The 21089-nt window shown below is 44.0% G+C and overlaps 1 protein-coding gene across 1 annotated transcript in view; it reads right to left on the reverse strand.

Moving 5' to 3' along the window:
- LOC121554194 (collagen alpha-6(IV) chain-like) overlaps nucleotides 1-21089 on the reverse strand; it is a 91501-nt gene that overhangs the window by 19427 nt on the left and 50985 nt on the right. Inside the window, exons 17-24 of the mRNA XM_045213215.1 lie at nucleotides 16368-16460; nucleotides 14614-14771; nucleotides 14230-14400; nucleotides 11919-12105; nucleotides 7708-7779; nucleotides 7471-7578; nucleotides 2459-2677; nucleotides 1939-2097 (exon numbers count right to left, since the gene is read on the reverse strand). Of these exons, the coding sequence (XP_045069150.1) occupies nucleotides 1939-2097; nucleotides 2459-2677; nucleotides 7471-7578; nucleotides 7708-7779; nucleotides 11919-12105; nucleotides 14230-14400; nucleotides 14614-14771; nucleotides 16368-16460 (1167 nt within the window). The remainder of the gene's footprint in view (nucleotides 1-1938; nucleotides 2098-2458; nucleotides 2678-7470; nucleotides 7579-7707; nucleotides 7780-11918; nucleotides 12106-14229; nucleotides 14401-14613; nucleotides 14772-16367; nucleotides 16461-21089) is intronic.

Raw genomic sequence — 21089 nt, forward strand, 5'->3', positions numbered from 1 at the left:
CATCTCATATACCACAGCTGTCAGCCAATCAGCATTCAGAGCTCGAACAACCCAGTTTATAAATAAAAATATAGAAACATGACATTAATAAAACATATACAATTTACCCATGCAGTTATAAACACAACTTACCTTTATTGTACTGTCAGAAACACAACTTACCTTGCTGTCCATAAGCAGTACTATTGTAATATGCAGTATCACAATTACAATGAAAAGGATTTTGACAATTCAAAATGAAACATACAGTATGAGCTGACAAAAGGAAGGCATGTCCAGTTACATTGTTTCCTGTCGTAGTTTAAGATGCAATTGCACATAAGGGTACAGGTTGCTGGATTAATAAATTAAACTGTAGAAGTGGTACATAGGTATAAAGTATTACCTCTGGTTAACATATTTTACTGGTTACATTCAAATATCTTATCAAGGGATGAAAAATGATCATGCCAATGTTTATGATCAAATATCCTGTACACTCAAGTGCAATTCCAGAGTAAAATTAGATAGCTCAAATGCATAATAAATACCCTCTAGAGAGCCTTCTATGGTTGCTGTCTTCTATAAGTTTCTAGAAAGCCTCTTATGGTTGCTGTCTTCTATACGTTTCTAGAAAGCCTCTTATGGTTGCTGTCTTCTAGAAGTTTCTAGAACAGGCTTCTATGGTTGCTGTCTTCTAGACGTTTCTAGAACAGGCTTCTAGGCTCGAAGTTTGAGGTGAGTGGGTTAGATAGTTAAGATGGGGTCAAGGGTTCACACAAGCTTATCAATGTTACAGTGACACACACACCTGCTTTAGTTAAGTTTAGTTAGGGATTCAAACTAACTAAACTAACTACAGACACCTGCATACGCACACATTGTGATATTGTTGTATGGTGGTATTAAACATTTTGTATTGTAGATATGTAGTGGTGTAATAATATTTTGTTTTATATGTAATGTAAGTGCTTTAATATGTTTGGACCCCAGGACGAGTGGTGGGGATCCCTAATAAATACAAATACAAACTACAACTTTAGTAGAGGTCCAACACTAAGATTGCAACTATAAGATTAGTTCTAGCTGAGAAAACACTATGAAGTCCAACAACTGTCCAATTTATTCCATATCTTTCTTTGGACTCAAATGCTCTGGGTTTAGATCAGTCGGTAGTTCTAGAAGCAGGTTGTTCTAAAATGTGGAATTCCAAAGGAGCATTGAGAGGTGGTGAGACGGGCAGAGGGGGCGAGTGGGGTTAGAGTGACTGGTCTAAGATGGAGCGAGGGATGGAGGGATGAAGGGAAGGGAGGAGCTCACCTTGACAGCCTAGGGAGAGACCCAACACCAAAAAGAGAGGGGTGGAGGGATGATAGGATGGATGGAGATGATGGTGACGAGAGGAAGAAGAGATGGACGAGAGAAAGAGGGTGAGAAGAGATGCTTTTGGTGATGGTGATCACAAACAGGCAACCAGTGGATTTACAGGCAAACAAACTGAAGGCTGGGAAATAGAGAGAACATATCAATAAAGGAGAGGATGGGTGGGGAGCATTCACAATCAATACAGGCATGAAGGAGGAAAGAGTCTCTGTGTGTTCTCTCTGTGGGCTAAAAGGAGGAGAGAGTCTATGTGTTCTCTCTGTGGGCTAAAAGGAGGAGAGAGTCTCTGTGTGTTCTCTCTGTGGGCTAAAAGGAGGAGAGAGTCTCTGTGTGTTCTCTCTGTGGGCTAAAAGGAGGAGAGAGTCTCTGTGTGTTCTCTCTGTGGGCTAAAAGGAGGAGAGAGTCTCTGTGTGTTCTCTCTGTGGACTAAAAGGAAAAACAACAAGTAGGAGATATCTGGGAGCTGGAATCAATGGATTCAATGAATTAATGACAACATTCCCAAACATTCCCGCAATTCTGGACAAAATTCCCATTGGGTTTGAATCAGTCAGCATTCCGAGTTCCGACTCTCACCTCGAGATCCGGGTAATCCATTGGTTCCGGCTGGTCCAGCAGGACCGGGAAATCCATCGCGTCTGTCTCCGGGAAATCCAGGCAGACCTAAAGTTCCGGGGTAACCATCCGTACCGCGCTCACCCTTAGCTCCGGGAATGCCAGACCGACCATCAAAACCTGGGAGAATACGGGACACAGGGTAAGATACAGCAGGACCCAGAGGAACATACAGCACAGTTAGACAGAACCACATAAAAACATACATCCCCACTAAATAATATTTGAAGCATCTATGTGGGCATTATAAAGACTTTATGAAGGCTTCATTGAACCTTTGAAGTTGTAGGTAGTTTAAAACGTTTTCATAGAGAGACAGACTGTCAGACAGACAGATTAATAGATCAATAGATAGATAGATAGATAGATAGATAGATAGATAGATAGATAGATAGATAGATAGATGGCAACATAGATACTTTATTGGTTCCTGAAGGGAATATTCATTAGATTATTAGTTAGTTATCATGCTGAGACCCACCTGATCCTCCGGGAAGTCCTGATGCTCCTGGCTCTCCCTTGTCTCCTGGTACTCCTGGGAACCCAGGTGTTCCAGGGAGCCCTGCTGAGGCCCCTAGCACCTCCCCCGGCTGGCCCTTCTCCCCCGGCCGCCCCGGGAGCCCGTTCTTCCCTGGGGACCCTGGACAACCCTCGCCTGGGATACCTGGCCCCCCCGCATCTCCTCTGGGGCCAGGGAAACCTGGGAGGGAGGATGAGGATAGAGTTGATTCATTTCCATACCTCTTTACTTTGACTATTATTTATGACATTTAGCAGACACTAAAGGTCATTCATTGTTGGCAGCAATCAAAAGCCTCAGTGGAAGTTATAGAAACGTTCAGTCAATTATTTCAGAAAATATTTATTGTCAATAAGTGGCAGCAATTACAAGAGCCACTCTAAGCAGAAGTCATTACTAATTTATAAATATAAAAAATTAACCATAGATATCAGTGGTCAGTAGACGGTCAGTAGACGGTCAGTAGACGGTCAGTAGATGGTTAGTAGCAGTCGTCGGGTGAGGTTGTGTCTCTCTCTGGCGGGAGGTAAGCTTGGCTTATATGGCTTATATGGTGTAGAGTAAAGCTTAAACCATGTATTTAGATTGTAGTTGGGTATTGTAGGTAGTCATCGTAGGTTATTGTAGTTATCGTAGGTTATTGTAGGTAATTATTGTAGGTAAGTATTGTATTCGGCTGAGCCCGGTGAAGCACGAGGCTAGCTAACCCACTACCTGGACTAGCTAGCGGGTAGCTACTGGTAACTACTAGCAACTGTGGATAGTTGTTTCACGCTTAAGAGTACCTGTAATTATGCCAGCTTGCTGCCTACCATTCAGCTGTTTTTCTAACCTCATTGTCTGAAGCGTTAACGTTAGGTAGTAAGTAGCTACTGTGCTCGAAATGTAGCTAGCTTGTTGCTACCTGGATAGCTACTAAACAATAGCTGGAACGATCTAGCAAACAGACGCGAACTGGCTGCGTCGATTCAGGGGCTAGCTTTGCACTTGGCTAGCTAACAGTAGCTGCTAGGGGTAAGTTATAACCTACATTTGTGTTTTGTTTTTACATACTAGTAACCAGAGTCGTTCAAGGGAATTCGGGACATGGGTGACTAGTTAACGTTAGCTTGGCTCTCTCTGTGTGTTCGTGCCGTGGGAGGAGGGGTTTTTTCGTTGGCAGAAAGCAATGGCTAGCTAGTATGCTAACTATTCTAGCTAACTAACTGGCTGAATAAGTTGATGACGGACTCGCTCAAGTTGTCCGGACTAACCCACAACATTAGAAACGGACACAAATGATCTGCTTGGCGTGTTGACACACTGGTGGTTTGCTGTGGCCGTGTATTGGTGCTAAACCGTGTTATTAGAGCCTGGCATGCTAGTTGGCTATGGTGTCATAGGACTAGGTGCCCTGGACGGTTTTCACGGAAGAGTACTGTACCAAGTTAGCTAGCTGAATAAACTAAGTTAGTCTATTCCTAGAAAACATTGAACCGCTGTAGTTTACATACAACAATTATAGTTTCTGAGGTGGAAGTTGGGAGAGTTATATTTGGGTGTTTCAGTGAAACGTAAGTGAGGGAGGCCCCGCTCTCTCGCTTTCCCAGATGTTTAGTTCATCTCATTCCGATCTACTTTGCATTATTGTAGCCATTTTCTGTAGCCTGTCAACTATACGTCTGTCTATCCCTGTTCTCTCCTCTCCGCACAGGCTATACAAACACCTCACACCGCATGGCTGCTGCCTCTCTAACCTGGTGGTCCCTGCACGCACGACCCACGTGGAGTTCCAGGTCTCCGGCAGCCTCTGGAACTGCCGTTCTGCGGCCAACAAGGCAGAGTTCATCTCAGCCTATGCTACCCTCCAGTCCCTCGACTTCTTGGCGCTGACGGAAACATGGATTACCACTGAAAACACTGCTACTCCTACTGCTCTCTCCTCGTCTGACCATGTGTTCTCGCATACCCCGAGAGCATCTGGTCAGCGGGGTGGTGGCACAGGAATCCTCATCTCTCCCAAGTTGACATTCTCTCTTTTTCCCCTGACCCATCTGTCTATCTACTCATTTGAATTCCATGCTGTCACAGTCACTAGCCCATTCAAGCTTAACATCCTTATCATTTATCGCCCTCCAGGTTCCCTTGGAGAGTTCATCAATGAGCTTGACGCCTTGATGAGTTCCTTTCCTGAGGATGGCTCACCCCTCACAGTTCTGGGTGACTTTAACCTCCCTACGTCTACCTTTGACTAATTTCTCTCTGCCTCCTTCTTTCCACTCCTCTCCTCTTTTGACCTCACCCTCTCACTGCCCCCCCCCCCCTACTCACAAGGCAGGCAATACGCTTGACCTCATCTTTACTAGATGCTGTTCTTCTACTAATCTCACTGCAACTCCCCTCCATGTCTCCAACCACTACTTTGTATCCTTTTCTCTCTCGCTCTCCTCCAACACTACTCACTCTGCCTCTACTCAGATGGTAATGCACCGTCGCAACCTTCGCTCTCTCTCTCCCGCTACTCTCTCCTCTTCCATCCAATCTCCTCTTCCCTCTGTTCAATCCTTCTCCCTCCATTCTACTGATTCTGCCTCCTCAACCCTCCTCTCCTCCCTTTCTGCATCTTTGACTCTCTATGTCCCCTACCCTCCCGGCCGGCTCGGTCCTCCCCTCCTGCTCCGTGGCTTGACGACTCATTGCGAGCTCACAGAACAGGGCTCCAGGCAGCCGAGCGGAAATGGAGGAAAACTAGACTCACTGCGAACCTGGCATATTTTCACTCCCTCCTCTCTACATTTCTTCCTCTGTTTCTGCTGCTAAAGCCACTTTCTACCACTCTAAATTCCAAGCATCTGCCTCTAACCCTAGGAAGCTCTTTGCCACCTTCTCCCTCTCTGTGGATGACTTCGTCAACCATTTTGAAAAGAAGGTTGACAACATCCGATCCTCGTTTGTTAAGTCAAATGACACTGCTGGTCCTGCTCACACTGCCCTACCCTATGCTTTGACTTCTTTCTCCCCTCTCTCTCCAGATGAAATCTTGCGACTTGTGATGGCCGGCCGCCCAACAACCTGCCCGCTTGACCCTATCCCCTCCTCTCTTCTCCAGACCATTTCCAGAGACCTTCTCCCTTACCTCACCTCGCTCATCAACTCATCCTTGACCGCTGGCTATGTCCCTTCCGTCTTCAAGAGAGCGAGAGTTGCACCCCTTCTCAAAAAACCTACACTCGATCCCTCCGATGTCAACAACTACAGATCAGTATCCCTTCTTTCTTTTCTCTCCAAAACTCTTGAGCGTGCCGTCTTTAGCCAACTCTCTTGCTATCTCTCTCAGAATGACCTTCTTGATCCAAACCAGTCAGGTTTCAAGACTAGTCATTCAACTGAGACTGCTCTTCTCTGTGTCACAGAGGCTCTCCGCACTGCTAAAGCTAACCCTCTCTCCTCTGCTCTTGTCCTTCTAGACCTGTCTGCTGCCTTTGATACTGTGAACCATCAGATCCTCCTCTACACCCTCTCCAAGTTGGGCATCTCCGGCGCGGCTCACTCCTGGATTGCGTCCTACCTGACAGGTCGCTCCTACCAAGTGGCGTGGCGAGAATCTGTCTCCGCACCACGTGCTCTCACCACTGGTGTCCCCCAGGGCTCAGTTCTAGGCCCTCTCCTATTCTCGCTATACACCAAGTCACTTGGCTCTGTCATATCCTCACATGGCCTCTCCTATCATTGCTACGCAGATGACACACAACTAATCTTCTCCTTTCCCCCTTCTGATAACCAGGTGGCGAATCGCATCTCTGCATGTCTGGCATACATATCAGTGTGGATGACGGATCACCACCTCAAGCTGAACCTCGGCAAGACGGAGCTGCTCTTCCTCCCGGGGAAGGACTGCCCATTCCATGATCTCGCCATCACGGTTGACAACTCCCTTGTCCTCCTCCCAGAGTGCAAAGAGCCTTGGCGTGACCCTGGACAACACCTTGTCGTTCTCCGCTAACATCAAGGCGGTGACCCGATCCTGTAGGTTCATGCTCTACAACATTCGGAGAGTACGACCCTGCCTTACACAGGAAGCGGCACAGGTCCTAATCCAGGCACTTGTCATCTCCCGTCTTGATTACTGCAACTCGCTGTTGGCTGGGCTCCCTGCCTGTGCCATTAAACCCCTACAACTCATCCAGAATGCCGCAGCCCGTCTGGTGTTCAACCTTCCCATGTTCTCTCACGTCACCCCGCTCCTCCGCACACTCCACTGGCTTCCAGTTGAAGCTCGCATCTGCTACAAGACCATGGTGCTTGCCTACGGAGCTGTGAGGGGAACGGCACCTCTGTACCTTCAGGCTCTGATTAGTCCCTACACCCAAACGAGGGCATTGCGTTCATCCACCTCTGGCCTGCTGGCCCCCCTACCTCTGCGGAAGCACAGTTCCCGCTCAGCCCAGTCAAAACAGTTCGCTGCGGAGGACAGCGGAGTCACTCACCACCTTCCGGAGACACTAGAAACCCCACCTCTTTAAGGAATACCTGGGATAGGATAAAGTAATCCTTCTACCCCCCCCTTACCCCACCCCCCCAAAAAATAAATAAATAAACATCCCACTGGCTATAAGGTGAATGCACCAATTTGTAAGTCACTCTGGATAGGAGCGTCTGCTAAATGACGTAAATGTAAATGTAGACGGTCAGTAGACGGTCAATAGACGGTCAGTAGACGGTCAGTAGATGGTCAGTAGACGGTCAGTAGATGGTTAGTAGACGGTCAGTAGATGGTCAGTAGACGGTCAGTAGACGGTCAGTAGACGGTCAGTAGATGGTCAATAGACGGTCAGTAGACGGTCAATAGACGGTCAGTAGATGGTCAGTAGACGGTCAGTAGACGGTCAGTAGATGGTCAGTAGACGGTTAGTAGATGGTCAGTAGACAGTCAGTAGATGGTCATGTTGGAAAGGAAAAGAGTGGTGAATGGTTAACAACAGCTGTGTTTTTACCTTGTGGTCCAGGCTGGCCTCCATAACCTGGGTCTCCTCTCTCTCCCTTTCCTCCGTCAAAACCGGGCCGACCGGGACCACCTGGGAAACCCGGCTCGCCCTTGGGACCTACACACGCATACACACACACACACGCACAAGCACACACAGACACAAGCAAACACAGAAACATTGCCAACCTCTTCCTCAAATTACAAAACAGGAAGTGTTGACATGGTGATGAAGTCTGTATGTTACCTGGTCTTCCGGGTTTTCCGGGGAAGCCGGGTTCTCCATCCTCACCAGGTAGACGACATGGTAACGTTAGCCCTAGTAACAGTCAGTCAGATCATGGTTAACACACACACACAGGACTGGAGTAAAGTGAAACTGTCTCAGTGAAACCAGTACAATATCCCTAGTGGCGCAGTGGTCTAAGGCACTGCATCGCAGTGCTAGCTGTGCCACTAGAGATCCTGGTTCGAATCCAGGCTCTGTCGTAGCCGGCCGCGACCGGGAGACCCATGAGGCGGCGCACAATTGGCCCAGCGTTGTCCAGGGTAGGGGAGGGAATGGCCGGCAGGGATGTTTGCAACGCCAGGATTGTGGGTTCGATTCCCACGGGGGGCCAGTATGAAAAAATATATATAAAATAATAATGTATGCACTCTGGATAAGAGCGTCTGCTAAATGACTAAAATGTAAAAAAAAAATGATATATAGTAAAGTCTAGCTTATATACCAATATTGGCCATCACTGTAACACATTATTGCTATTCGTTAAGACTTCATGTTTGTTTATCGATATATGCATTGATGTGATTATGATTATGTTAGATTATGGGGATGATATAATGTAAGTGTGTTTATTAAAAGTAGATAGTAAATGATTAAACCAATGTTATAGTTATGGCCTGTTAAAAGTGATTCACAGTTGGTAAGTAACTGAATGTCTTTTCTTTGGTATTACTTCAATAATGTAATGAGGTCTGATTGTCTACCCCCCATCGTAGTCCCCCGTCCCTATTGGTTAAGCACTTAGCAGAGGCAGAGCTTAACGCATGCGCCAGGGTTAAGCAACTCTGATTGGAGCAGAAGGAGTAAAGTAATGCAATGCTAACTGCCACTGAAAGCTCCCAACCATTGGAACATTAAGCGGCCAACCATGGGAACATTAAGCTCCCAACCATTTTCTGACAGAGTAAGAGAGATTTTGCTCGGAACATAGCTCTGGTCCAGGGTGGTGTCGCAAGTCACCCTGGACAAGAGCTACTGGGAACTCAACACTGGTCAAAATGTCCATCATCAAGTGTCAATCATCAACTGAGTTAAGCCCAATGGAATCCTAATCATATGGGGCAACAAGAAGCTTCCATCGGTGACATCATGAACAAATGGTGGACACGTTGAGTAAATAAAATTCAGTGTCTCCTTTCTGTGCCATTACAAGGTTTGCACTTGGCCAATGGATTAGATTAGACAGATACAGTACAGAGTACCGTGGACAACTGTCTGTCATCCATTTTGACACCAAAACGTTCCATAACAATGACATTCCATCTGAGAATAGAATCCTATTGTCTTGGAACTCCCAGTGGCAAAATGTCTACCGTACTATATCTAGAGCTCTGGGTTTCTCTGTCCAGGGCAGTTCTCTTTAGCTTCTCACCTCCCTCTGCGTCATTAACCCCCTCCTGCCCACAGCTGTCACCTGGTCAGACAAACATGCACAGGATCAGAGAGATGGAGGGATGGAGATGGAGGGTTGAAAAGAAAGAGATGAAGAGGAGGAAGAAAGAGAGAGAGCGAGAGAGAGACAGAGAGAGAGAGCGAGAGAGACAGGGGGAGATCCTGGGAGGACAGGACGGTAGAAGACAAGCCAATCAAGGTCATTCAGGTCATTTGCCAATTAATGCATAAGCCAATTAAAAATAATTTAATCAAACAATCAGCAAATCAGAGGTTAGAGATTCAGCTCATTCAGTTAAGGTATAAGCAAAATAAAAATCATTCTGAGATGTTGGGCCAAGGTTATTGTCTTCCAGCAGAGGAGCAAAATAGAGGGAGAAAGTGATATTACCAAAATGATGTAGCTACTGTTTATAGTAACTTCATTAAATTACAACAAAAAGGTATTATTTACATTTGAAGTTGGAAGTTTATATACACCTTAGCCAAACACATTCAAACTCAGTTTTTCACAATTCCTGACATTTACTCCTAGTAAAAATTCCCTGTCTTAGGTCAGTTAGGATGACAACTTTATTTTAAGAATGTGAAATGTCAGAATAATAGTACAAATAAAATAAATATATTTTTTATTTTTTTTAGAATAATAGTAGAGAGAATTGATTTATTTCAGCTTTTATTTCTTTCATCACATTCTCAGTGGGTCAGGAGTTTACATACACTCAATTAGTATTCGGTAGCATTGCCTTTAAATTGTTTAACTTGGGTCAAACGTTTCGGGTAGCCTTCCACAAGCTTCCCACAATAAGATTTGACAGAGCTGGTGTAACTGAGTCAGGTTTGTAGGCCTCCTTGCTCGCACACGCTTTTTCAGTTCTGCCCACAAATATTCTATAGGATTGAGGTCAGGGCTTTGTGATGGCCACTCCAATACCTTGACTTTGTTGTCCTTAAGCCATTTTGCCACAACTTTGGAAGTATGTTTGGGATCATTGTCCATTTGGAAGACCCATTTGCGACCAAGCTCTAACTTCCTGACTGATGTCTTCAGATGTTGCTTTTATATATCCACATAATTTTCCTTCCTCATTATGCCATCTATTTTGTGAAGTGCACCAGTCCCTCCTGCAGCAAAGCACCCCCACAGCATGATGCTGCCACCCCCGTGCTTCATGGTTGGGATGGTGTTCTTCGGCTTGCAATCCCCCCTTTTCCTCCAAACATAACGATGGTCATTATGGCCAAACAGTTCTATTTTTGTTTCATCAGACCAGAGGACATTTCTCCAAAAAGGACAATCTTTGTCCCCATGTGCAGTTGCAAACCGTAGTCTGGCTTTTTTAAGGCGGTTTTGGAGCAGTGGCTTCTTCCTTGCTGAGCGGACTTTCAGGTTATGTCGATGTAGGACTTGTTTTACTGTGGATATAGATACCTTTGTACCTGTTTCCTCCAGCATCTTCACAAGGTCCTTTGCTGTTGTTCTGGGATTGATTTGCACTTTTTGCACCAAAGTACGTTAATCTCTAGGAGAACGCATCTCCTTCCTGAGCGGTATAACGGCTGCGTGGTCCCATGGTGTTTATACTTGCGTACTATTGTTTGTACAGATGAACGTGGTACCTTCAGGCGTTTGGAAATTGCTCCCAAGGATGAACCAGACTTGATGTCAAGCAAAGAGGCACTGAGTTTGAAGGTAGGCCTTGAAATACATCCACAGGTACACCTCCAATTGACTCAAATGATGTCAATTAGCCTATCAGAAGCTTCTAAAGTCATGACATCATTTTCTGGAATTTTCCAAACTGTTTAAAGGCACAGTCAATTTAGTGTATGTAAACTTCTGACCCACTGGAATTGTGCTACAGCGAATTATAAGTGAAATAATATGTCTGTAAACAATTGTTGGAAAAATTACTTGTGTCATGCACAAAGTAGAAGTCCTAACCGACTTGCCAAAACTATAGTTTGTTAACAATAAATTTGTGGAGTGGTTGAAAGACGAGTTTTAATGACTCCTACCTAAGTGTATGTAAACTTCCCACTTCAACTGTATGTATTTGCATTGCTCTCCTCTTTCTCTCTCTCTTTTCAGAAGAGAATAACGTATTGTATTAAAAATAAAAAGTTTTAGCATTAGCTTTATTGTATCAGAAAACTTAGGCAACAGTCACACCCGTTCATTAATATGAGTGGCAAAATGCTGTTAGGTTTTGTGTCGTTCAGTCTCAGAGAAGAGTCAGCTAGCTAGCAAAATTGGAGTCCAATGGTGTTTCTTTATTGTTTTTATAAATACGGTGTCCATATTAGGACATCCTGATGTTTTGCAGGACTCCATATTAGGACATCCTAATGTGTCATCAGATATTGTCAGTCTCCTGAACACTTAGTCTAAATTATCATTACATTAACATCCATCAACTTGTCTAAAAAAATTTCAGAAACATCAGTTTCTCTCTCCTATGATATTGAAGAATCACAGGACAGTAGTAGCATAATCACAGCAAATTAATTATTGTCGATCTGTGTGAATCGATGAGGCAGCTAACTAGAGGAGAGATAAGCATATTAATGATGCCCTTTAATTAACCCACCAACTGCCTGAAAGGGAATGAATGAAGGGAGGAGAACCTTGTAGATGTACCAAGCTGCAAGAACGGCTACTTATTGTTCTGTATGTTCTCTCTCTCTCTCTCTCTCTCTCTCCTCTTTCACCCCTCTCTCACTCCCTTTCTCTCTTTCTCTCCACTCCCCCCTAATTGGGTGTCCGCGGTGGCACATACCTGGAGGGCCAGGTGAACCAGGTTGCCCTGGTAACCCCGTAAATCCCGGGTCGCCTGGCAACCCGCGGGTACCGATGGTACCCTGGTAGCCAGATCCTTTCTCTCCAGGTTCACCAGCGCGACCTTTGGCGCCTGAGGACCCTGGGAATCCTTTCTCTCCAACGGTTCCTTTTTCATGTACATCAGCCTGGGGAGAGGAGAGGATCAGGTCTGTTAAAAGGGATACTTCGGGATTTTGGCAATGAGACCCTTTATCTACTTCCCCAGAGTCAGATGAACTTGTGGATACCATTTTTATGTCTCTGTGTGCAGTTTGAAGGAAATTGCTAACAAGCGCTAGCACAATTGCTAACTAGCATTAGCGCAATGATTTGAAGTCTATGGGTATCTGCTTGCAGTATTGGCTCGCGAAACTACCTCTAACTTCTTTCGTACTGGACACAGAGACATAAAAATGGTAGTGTGTGTATATGTATGTACCTGTGTACAATACGTGTGTATGTGTATCTGTGTGTGTGTGTGTGTGTGTGTGTGTATCTATTAGTGTGTGTATATGTGTGCCTGTGTACAGTACGTGTGTATGTGTATTTGTGTGTGTGTGTATCTGTTAGTGTGTGTATATGTGTGCCTGTCTGTGTACAGTACGTGTGTATGTGTATCTGTGTGTGTGTATCTGTTAGTGTGTGTGTGTGTGTGTGTGTGTGTGTGTATCTAATTAGTGTGTGTATGTATATTACCAGTTAAAAGTTTGGACACACCTACACATTCAAGGGTTTTTCTTAATTGTGTAATGTTTTCTACATTGTAGAATAATAGTGTAGACATCAAAACTATGAAATAACACATATGGAATCATGTAGTAACCAAAAAAGTGTTAAACAAATTGAGATTCTTCAATGTAGCCACCCTTTGCCTTGATGACAGCTTTGCACACTCTTGGCATTCTCTCAACCAGCTTCATGAGGTAGTCACCTGGAATGCATTTCAATTAACAGGTGTGCCTTGTTGTGGAATTTCTTTCCTTCTTAATGCGTTTGAGCCTATCAGTTGTGTTGTGACAAGGTAGGGGTGGTATACAGAAGATAGCCCTATTTGGTAAAAGACCAAGTCCATATTATGGCAAGAACAGCTCAAATAAGCAAAGAGAAATGACAGATCATCAATACTTTAAGACATGAAGGTCAGTCAATACGGAAAATTTCAAGAACTTCTTCAGGTGCAGTCGCAAAAACCATCATGCGCTATGATGAAACTGGCTCTCATGAGGACCGCCACAGGAAAGGATGACCCAGAGTTACCTCTGCTGCAGAGGATAAGTTCATTCATGTTAACTGCACCTCAGATTGCAGCCCAAATAAATGCTTCATAGAATTCAAGTAACAGACACATCTCAACATCAACTCTTCAGAGTAGACTGCGTGAATCAGGCCTTCATGGTCAAATTGCTGCAAAGAAACCATTACTAAAGGACACCAATAATAAGAAGAGACTTGCTTGGGCCAAGAAACATGAGCAATGGACATTAGACCGGTAGAAATCTGTCATTGGGTCTGATGAGTCCAAATTTTAGATTTTTGGTTCCAACTGCCGTGTCTTTCTGAGACGCAGAGTAGGTGAACAGATGGTCTCCGCATGTGTGCTTGGTGGTGACACTGTCTGTGATTTATTTAGAATTCAAGGCACACTTAACCAGCATGGCTACCACAGCATTCTGCAGCGATATGCCATCTCATCTTGTTTGCGCTTAGTGGGACTATCATTAGTTTTTCAACAGGACAATAACCCAATGCACACCTCCAGGCTGTGTAAGGGCTATTTGACCAAGAAGGAGAGTGATGGTGCTGCATCAGATGACCTGGCCTCCACAATCACCCGACCTCAACCCAATTGAGATGGTTTGGGATGAGTTGGACCGCAGAGTGAAGGAAAAGCAGCCAACAAGTGCTCAGCATATGTCGGAACCCCTTCAAGACTGTTGGAAAAGCATTACTTATGAAGCTGGTTGAGAGAATGCCAAGAGTGTGCAAAGCTGTCATCAAGGCAAAGGGTGGCTACATTGAAGAATCTCAAATATAAAATATATTTTGATTTGTTTAACACTTACTGGTTACTACATGATTCCATATGTGTTATTTCATAGTTTTGATGTCTTCACTATTATTCTACATTGTAGAAAATAGTAAAAATAAAGAAAAACCCTTGAATGAGTAGGTGTGTCCAAACTTTTGACTGGTACTGTATGTGTGTGCCTGCGTAGAGTATGTGTGCGTGTGTATGTGTATCTGTGTGTGTGTATATCTGTGTGACTCACAGGAGGCCCAGGCTGTCCGGGGGACCCAGGAAGTCCATCTCTCCCGGGTCGGCCCATGTTTCCAGGGGGCCCTCGAGGGCCCTGGGACCCCAGTTCACCCTTGATCCCCTGGCTGAACGAGGCACCCTTCTCTCCTTTACGCCCGAAGAAACCGTTCTCGCCCATACAGCCCTGCGGGGAGAAGAAGAGGTGTTATCATCACACAGTTCATCATTATACCTCAGATTTGTAAAGCGAACCCATTAATGTACACTTTCATAGTTTGATATTTGTAAACAGTGAACCGAGGAAAGAGAGTAGACAACATTTTTTTGAGTAAATGTACTTATTAGCAGCTTTATACTTTTACATATTTGGAGAACATTTTGGTCACTGGCAACTTACAGGTCTTCCTGTTGTTCCTACCAAACCGGGTATGCCTGGGTCTCCGCTCTCGCCCTTCCTGCCGAAGGCCCCAGGTCTTCCATCGGCCCCAGGAGCACCCGGTGCCCCCACCCCACCCGAGGTGCCTCCTCCCAGGCAGTTACAGTCACCCAGCTCCCCTGGACCACAGAGGAAGATGGAGGTAAGGAGTTTCAGATCGAGATGTAGAAAAGCTTTATTGTCCCAACATCGGGCAATTTGATTTGTAACTTTATGAAAATGCAGTACACCTGAGAGGTGTTGGAAAGAATTAGGTTTGAGAGTTATAGAGTAAAATGACTCTACAGATGTATGTGCATGCACTGTGTGTGATTGATATGGACAGTGTGTATGTGTGTGTGGTTGATATGAACAGTGTGTGTGTGTGCGTAGTGTGTGTGTTTGTGTGTAGTGTATGTGTGTAGTGTGTGTGCGTAGTGTGTGTTTGTGTTTGTGCATCGTGTGTGTGTAGTGTGTGTGTGGTTGATATGAACAGTGTGTGTGTGTGCGTAGTGTGTGTGTGTAGTGTGTGTGCGTAGTGTGTGTTTGTGTTTGTGTGTAGTGTGTGTGTAGTGTATGTGTGGTTGATATAATAATATAATAATAATAATAATATTATTATATGAACAGTGTGTGTGTGTGCGTAGTGTGTGTGTGTAGTGTGTATAGTGTGTGTAGTGTATAGTGTAGTGTGTAGTGCATAGTGTGTAGTGTGTGTGCGTAGTGTGTGTTTGTGTTTGTGTGTAGTGTATGTGTGGTTGATATAATAATATAATAGTAATAATAATATTATTATTATATGAACAGTGTGCGTGTGTGCATAGTGTGTGTGTGTGTAGTGTGTGTGTGTAGTATGTGTGTGTAGTGTGTAGTGTATAGTGTAGTTTGTAGTGTGTGTAGTGTGTAGTGTGCAGTGTATAGTTTGTAGTGTGTATAGTTTGTAGTGTGTAGTGTATAGTGTGTAGTGTATAGTTTGTAGTGTGTAGTGTGTAGTGTGTAGTGTATAGTGTGTAGTGTGTATAGTTTGTAGTGTAGTGTGTAGTGTATAGTGTGTAGTTTGTAGTGTGTAGTGTGTAGTTTGTAGTGTGTATAGTTTGTAGTGTGTGTAGTGTATAGTGTGTAGTGTATAGTGTGTATAGTGTGTAGTGTATAGTGTATAGTGTAGTGTATAGTGTATAGTGTATAGTGTAGTGTGTAGTGTATAGTTTGTAGTGTGTATAGTTTGTAGTGTGTAGTTTGTAGTGTGTAGTTTGTAGTGTGTATAGATTGTAGTGTGTATAGTGTATAGTGTATAGTGTGTAGTGTAGTGTGTAGTGTATAGTGTATAGTTTGTAGTGTGTAGTGTATAGTGTATAGTTTGTAGTGTGTAGTGTATAGTGTATAGTTTGTAGTGTGTATAGTGTGTATAGTGTGTAGTGTGTAGTGTGTAGTGTATAGTGTATAGTTTGTAGTGTGTAGTGTATAGTGTATAGTTTGTAGTGTGTATAGTGTGTAGTGTATAGTGTGTAGTGTATAGTGTATAGTTTGTAGTGTGTAGTGTATAGTGTATAGTTTGTAGTGTGTAGTGTATAGTGTATAGTTTGTAGTGTGTATAGTGTGTAGTGTATAGTGTATAGTTTGTAGTGTGTAGTGTATAGTTTGTAGTGTGTATAGTGTATAGTGTGTATAGTGTGTAGTGTGTAGTGTGCAGTGTGTAATCTATAGTGTGCAGTGTAGTGTGTAATAAGTCGTTTTACCTTTGGGTCCTTTGTACCCGCTGGCTCCAGGTGGACCCTGGTCTCCTGGTGGTCCTGGAGTTCCTGGTAGATTGACACACACACACTTGACCTCTCACATAGAAACTCAGTTTGTTTAGTCTGTTAGTTCATTCATATGTAATATGAAGGGTTGGTCAGTCTTTGGACAAAACAGGGGCGCAACATTGCTTTTACAAGTGGGGGGGGAACACAATATTTGATTTCTATTTTTTTAAATCCATTTGGATAAACACTCCAAAGCCTACTCGACGCACGGAGGCGTCCGCATGGTCCTAAAGCACACCGTTGCCGCATTCATGATAAAACTGGGGGGGGGGGGTTGCAATGATCATGAGAACGGTGAGGAATCAGCCCAGAACTACACGGGAGGATCTTGTCAATGATCTCAAGGCAGCTGGGACCATAGTCACCAAGAAAACAATTGGTAACACACTACGCCGTGAAGGACTGAAATCCTGCAGCGCCCGCAAGGTCCCCCTGTTCAAGAAAGCACACATACAGGGCCGTCTGAAGTTTGCCAATTAACATCTGAATGATTCAGAGGAGAACTGGGTGAAAGTGTTGTGGTCAGATGAGACCAAAATGGAGCTCTTTGGCATCAACTCAACTCGCCGTGTTTGGAGGAGGAGGAATGCTGCCTATGAACCCAAGAACACTATCCCCACCATCAAACATGGAGGTGGAAACATTATGCTTTGGGGGTGTTTTTCTGCTAAGGGGACAGGACAACTTCACCGCATCAGACGATGGACGGGGCCATGTACCATCAAATCTTGGGTGAGAACCTCCTTCCCTCAGCCAGGGCATTGAAAATGGGTCGTGGATGGGTATTCCAGCATGGCAACAAAGGAGTGGCTCAAGAAGAAGCACATTAAGGTCCTGGAGTGGCCTAGCCAGTCTCCAGACCTTAATCCCATAGAAAATCTGTGGAGGGAGCTGAAGGTTCGAGTTGCCAAACGTCAGCCTCGAAACCTTAATGACTTGGAGAAGATCTGCAAAGAGGAGAGGGACAAAATCCCTCCTGAGATGTGTGCAAACCTGGTGGCCAACTACAAGAAATGTCTGACCTCTGTGATTGCCAACAAGGGTTTTGCCACCAAGTACTAAGTCATGTTTTGCAGAGGGGTCAAATACTTATTTCCCTCATTAAAATGCAAATCAATTTATAACATTTTTGACATGCGTTTTTCTGGATTTTTTTGTTGTTATTCTGACTCTCACTGTTCAAATAAACCTACCATTAAAATTATAGACTGATCATGTCTTTGTCAGTGGGCAAGCGTACAAAATCAGCAGGGGATCAAATACTTTTTTCCCTCACTGTATATCTCACTGCCCTATGTCACAGCTATATATACAGTGGGGAAAAAAAGTATTTAGTCAGCCACCAATTGTGCAAGTTCTCCCACTTAAAAAGATGAGAGAGGCCTGTAATTTTCATCATAGGTACACGTCAGCTATGACAGACAAATTGAGAAAAAAAAATCCAGAAAATCCCATTGTAGGATTTTTTATGAATTTATTTGCAAATTATGGTGGAAAATAAGTATTTGGTCACCTACAAACAAGCAAGATTTCTGGCTCTCACAGACCTGTAACTTCTTCTTTAAGAGGCTCCTCTGTCCTCCACTCGTTACCTGTATTAATGGCACCTGTTTGAACTTGTTATCAGTATAAAAGACACCTGTCCACAACCTCAAACAGTCACACTCCAAACTCCACAATGGCCATGACCAAAGAGCTGTCAAAGGACACCAAAAACAAAATTGTAGACCTGCACCAGGCTGGGAAGACTGAATCTGCAATAGGTAAGCAGCTTGGGTTGAAGAAATCAACTGTGGGAGCAATTATTAGGAAATGGAAGACATACAAGACCACTGATAATCTCCCTCGATCTGGGGCTCCACGCAAGATCTCACCCCCGTGGGGGTCAAAATGATCACAAGAACGGTGAGCAAAAATCCCAGAACCACACGGGGGGGACCTAGTGAATGACCTGCAGAGAGCTGGGACCAAAGTAACAAAGCCTACCATCAGTAACACACTACGCCGCCAGGGACTCAAATCCTGCAGTGCAAGACGTGTCCCCCTGCTTAAGCCAGTACATGTCCAGGCCCGTCTGAAGTGCATTTGGATGATCCAGAAGAGGATTGGGAGAATGTCATATGGTCAGATGAAACCAAAATATAACTTTTTGGTACAAACTCAACTCGTCATGTTTGGAGGACAAAGAATGCTGAGTTGCATCCAAAGAACACCATACCTACTGTGAAGCATGGGGTTGGAAACATCATGCTTTGGGGCTGTTTTTCTGCAAAGGGACCAGGACGACTGATCCGTGTAAAGGAAAGAATGAATGGGGCCATGTATTGTGAGATTTTGAGTGAAACCCTCCTTCCATCAGCAAGGGCATTGAAGATGAAACGTGGTTGGGTCTTTCAGCATGACAATGATCCCAAACACACCGCCCGGGCAACGAAGGAGTGGCTTCGTAAGAAGCATTTCAAGGTCCTGGAGTGGCCTAGCCAGTCTCCAGATCTCAACCCCATAGAAAATCTTTGGAGGGAGTTGAAAGTCTGTGTTGCCCAGCGACAGCCCCAAAACATCACTGCTCTAGAGGAGATCTGCATGGAGGAATGGGCCAAAATACCAGCAACAATGTGTGAAAACCTTGTGAAGACTTACAGAAAACGTTTGACCTGTGTCATTGCCAACAAAGGGTATATAACAAAGTATTGAGAAACTTTTGTTATTGACCAAATACTTATTTTCCACCATCATATGCCAATAAATTCATAAAAAATCCTACAATGTGATTTTCTGGATTTTTTTTCTCATTTTGTCTGTCATAGTTGATGTGTACCTATGATGAAAATTACAGGCCTCTCTCATCTTTTTTAAGTGGGAGAACTTGCACAATTGGTGGCTGACTAAAGACTTTTTTTCCCCACTGATATATATATATATATATATATATATATATATATATATATATATATATATATATATATATATATATATATATATATATATATATATCTCCGCCCTATGTCACAGCCATAGATATCTCTCTGCCCTATGCCAGAGCCATTTATATATATATATATATATATATATATATATATATCTGCCCTATGTCACAGCCATAGATATCTCTCTCCCCTATGTCGGAGCCATATATATCTCCCTGCCCTATGTAACAGCCACATATATATATATATATATATCTCTGCCCTATGTCACAGCCATATATATCTCTGTGCCCCATGTCACAGCCATAGATATATCTCTGCCCTATGTCACAGCCATATATATCTCTGTGCCCTATGTCACAGCCATAGATATCTCTCTCCCCTTTGTCACAGCCATAAATATCTCTCTCCTCTATGTCACATTCTGTCACGCCCTGGCTCTGGGGACTCTAGTATGTTGAGCCAGGGTGTGAGTTTTCATTTGTTTTTGTTCTAGTTTTGTATTTCTATGTTGGCCAGTGTGGTTCTCAATCAGAGGCAACGTGTATCAGCTGTTGCTTGTTGTCTCTGATTGGTAACCATACTTAAGCAGCCAGTTTTCCCACAGTGTTTGTTGGATCTTGTTCCAGTGTGGTTTGTGTTAGACCGAGGACGTCACGTTATCGTTTGTTGTTTTTGTTCGTGTTATCATTATTTAATAAATATGTTCACCTTTCACGCTGCGCCTTGGTCCTCTGTACCCGACGATCGTGACACATTCATAGATATTGTCATGCCCTGGACTTAAATGTTGAGCCAGGGTGTGGATTTTTCTATGTTTAGTTTTCTATGTTTTTTGTTCTAGATCGTTTAGATCTATGTTGGTCAGGGTGGTTCCCAATCAGAGGCAGCTGTAGCTCGTTGTCTCTGATTGGGGACCATACTTAGGCAGCCTGTTGGCACCAGTTAGTTTGTGGGATCTTGATCCGTAAAGGTTTGGTGTGTGTGTAACCTCAGGACTTCATGTATCGTTTCGTTTTGTTGTTTTGTTCGTGTGTTGTGTATCAATAAAGATGTACGCTTATCCCGCTGCGCCTTGGTTCCACGAGTCATCAGTCAACGTGCGTGACAGATATATCTCTGCCCTATGTCACAGCCATATATATATATATATATCTCCCCTAAGTCACAGCCATTAATATCTCTCTCCCTATGTCATAGCCATGGATTTCTCTTTCTCCTATGTCACAGCCATAGATATCCCCCTGCCCTATGTCACAGCCATATATATCTCTCTGCCCTATGTCAAAGCCATATATATCTCACTGCCCTATGTCACAGCCATATATATCTCACTGCCCTATGTCACAGCCATATATTTATCTTTCTCCTATGTCACAGCCATAGATATATCTCTGCCCTATGTCACAGTCATAGATATCTCTCTGCCCTATGTCACAGCCATAGATATCCCCCTGCCCTATGTCACAGCCATAGATATCTCTCTGCCCTATGTCAAAGCCATAGATATCTCTGTGCCCTTTGTCACAGCCATATATATATCTTTCTCCTATTTCAGAGCCATATATATATCTCTCTCCTATGTCAGAGCCCTATATATCTCTCTACCCTATGTCAGAGCCCTATATATCTCTCTCCACTATGTCAGAGCCAAATATATCTCTCTCCCCTATGTCACAGCCATAGATATCTCTCTGCCCTATGTCACAGCCATAGATATCTCTCTGCC

This window comes from Coregonus clupeaformis, unplaced genomic scaffold (genome assembly GCF_020615455.1).
Source record: "Coregonus clupeaformis isolate EN_2021a unplaced genomic scaffold, ASM2061545v1 scaf0089, whole genome shotgun sequence".
NCBI lineage: Eukaryota > Metazoa > Chordata > Actinopteri > Salmoniformes > Salmonidae > Coregonus > Coregonus clupeaformis.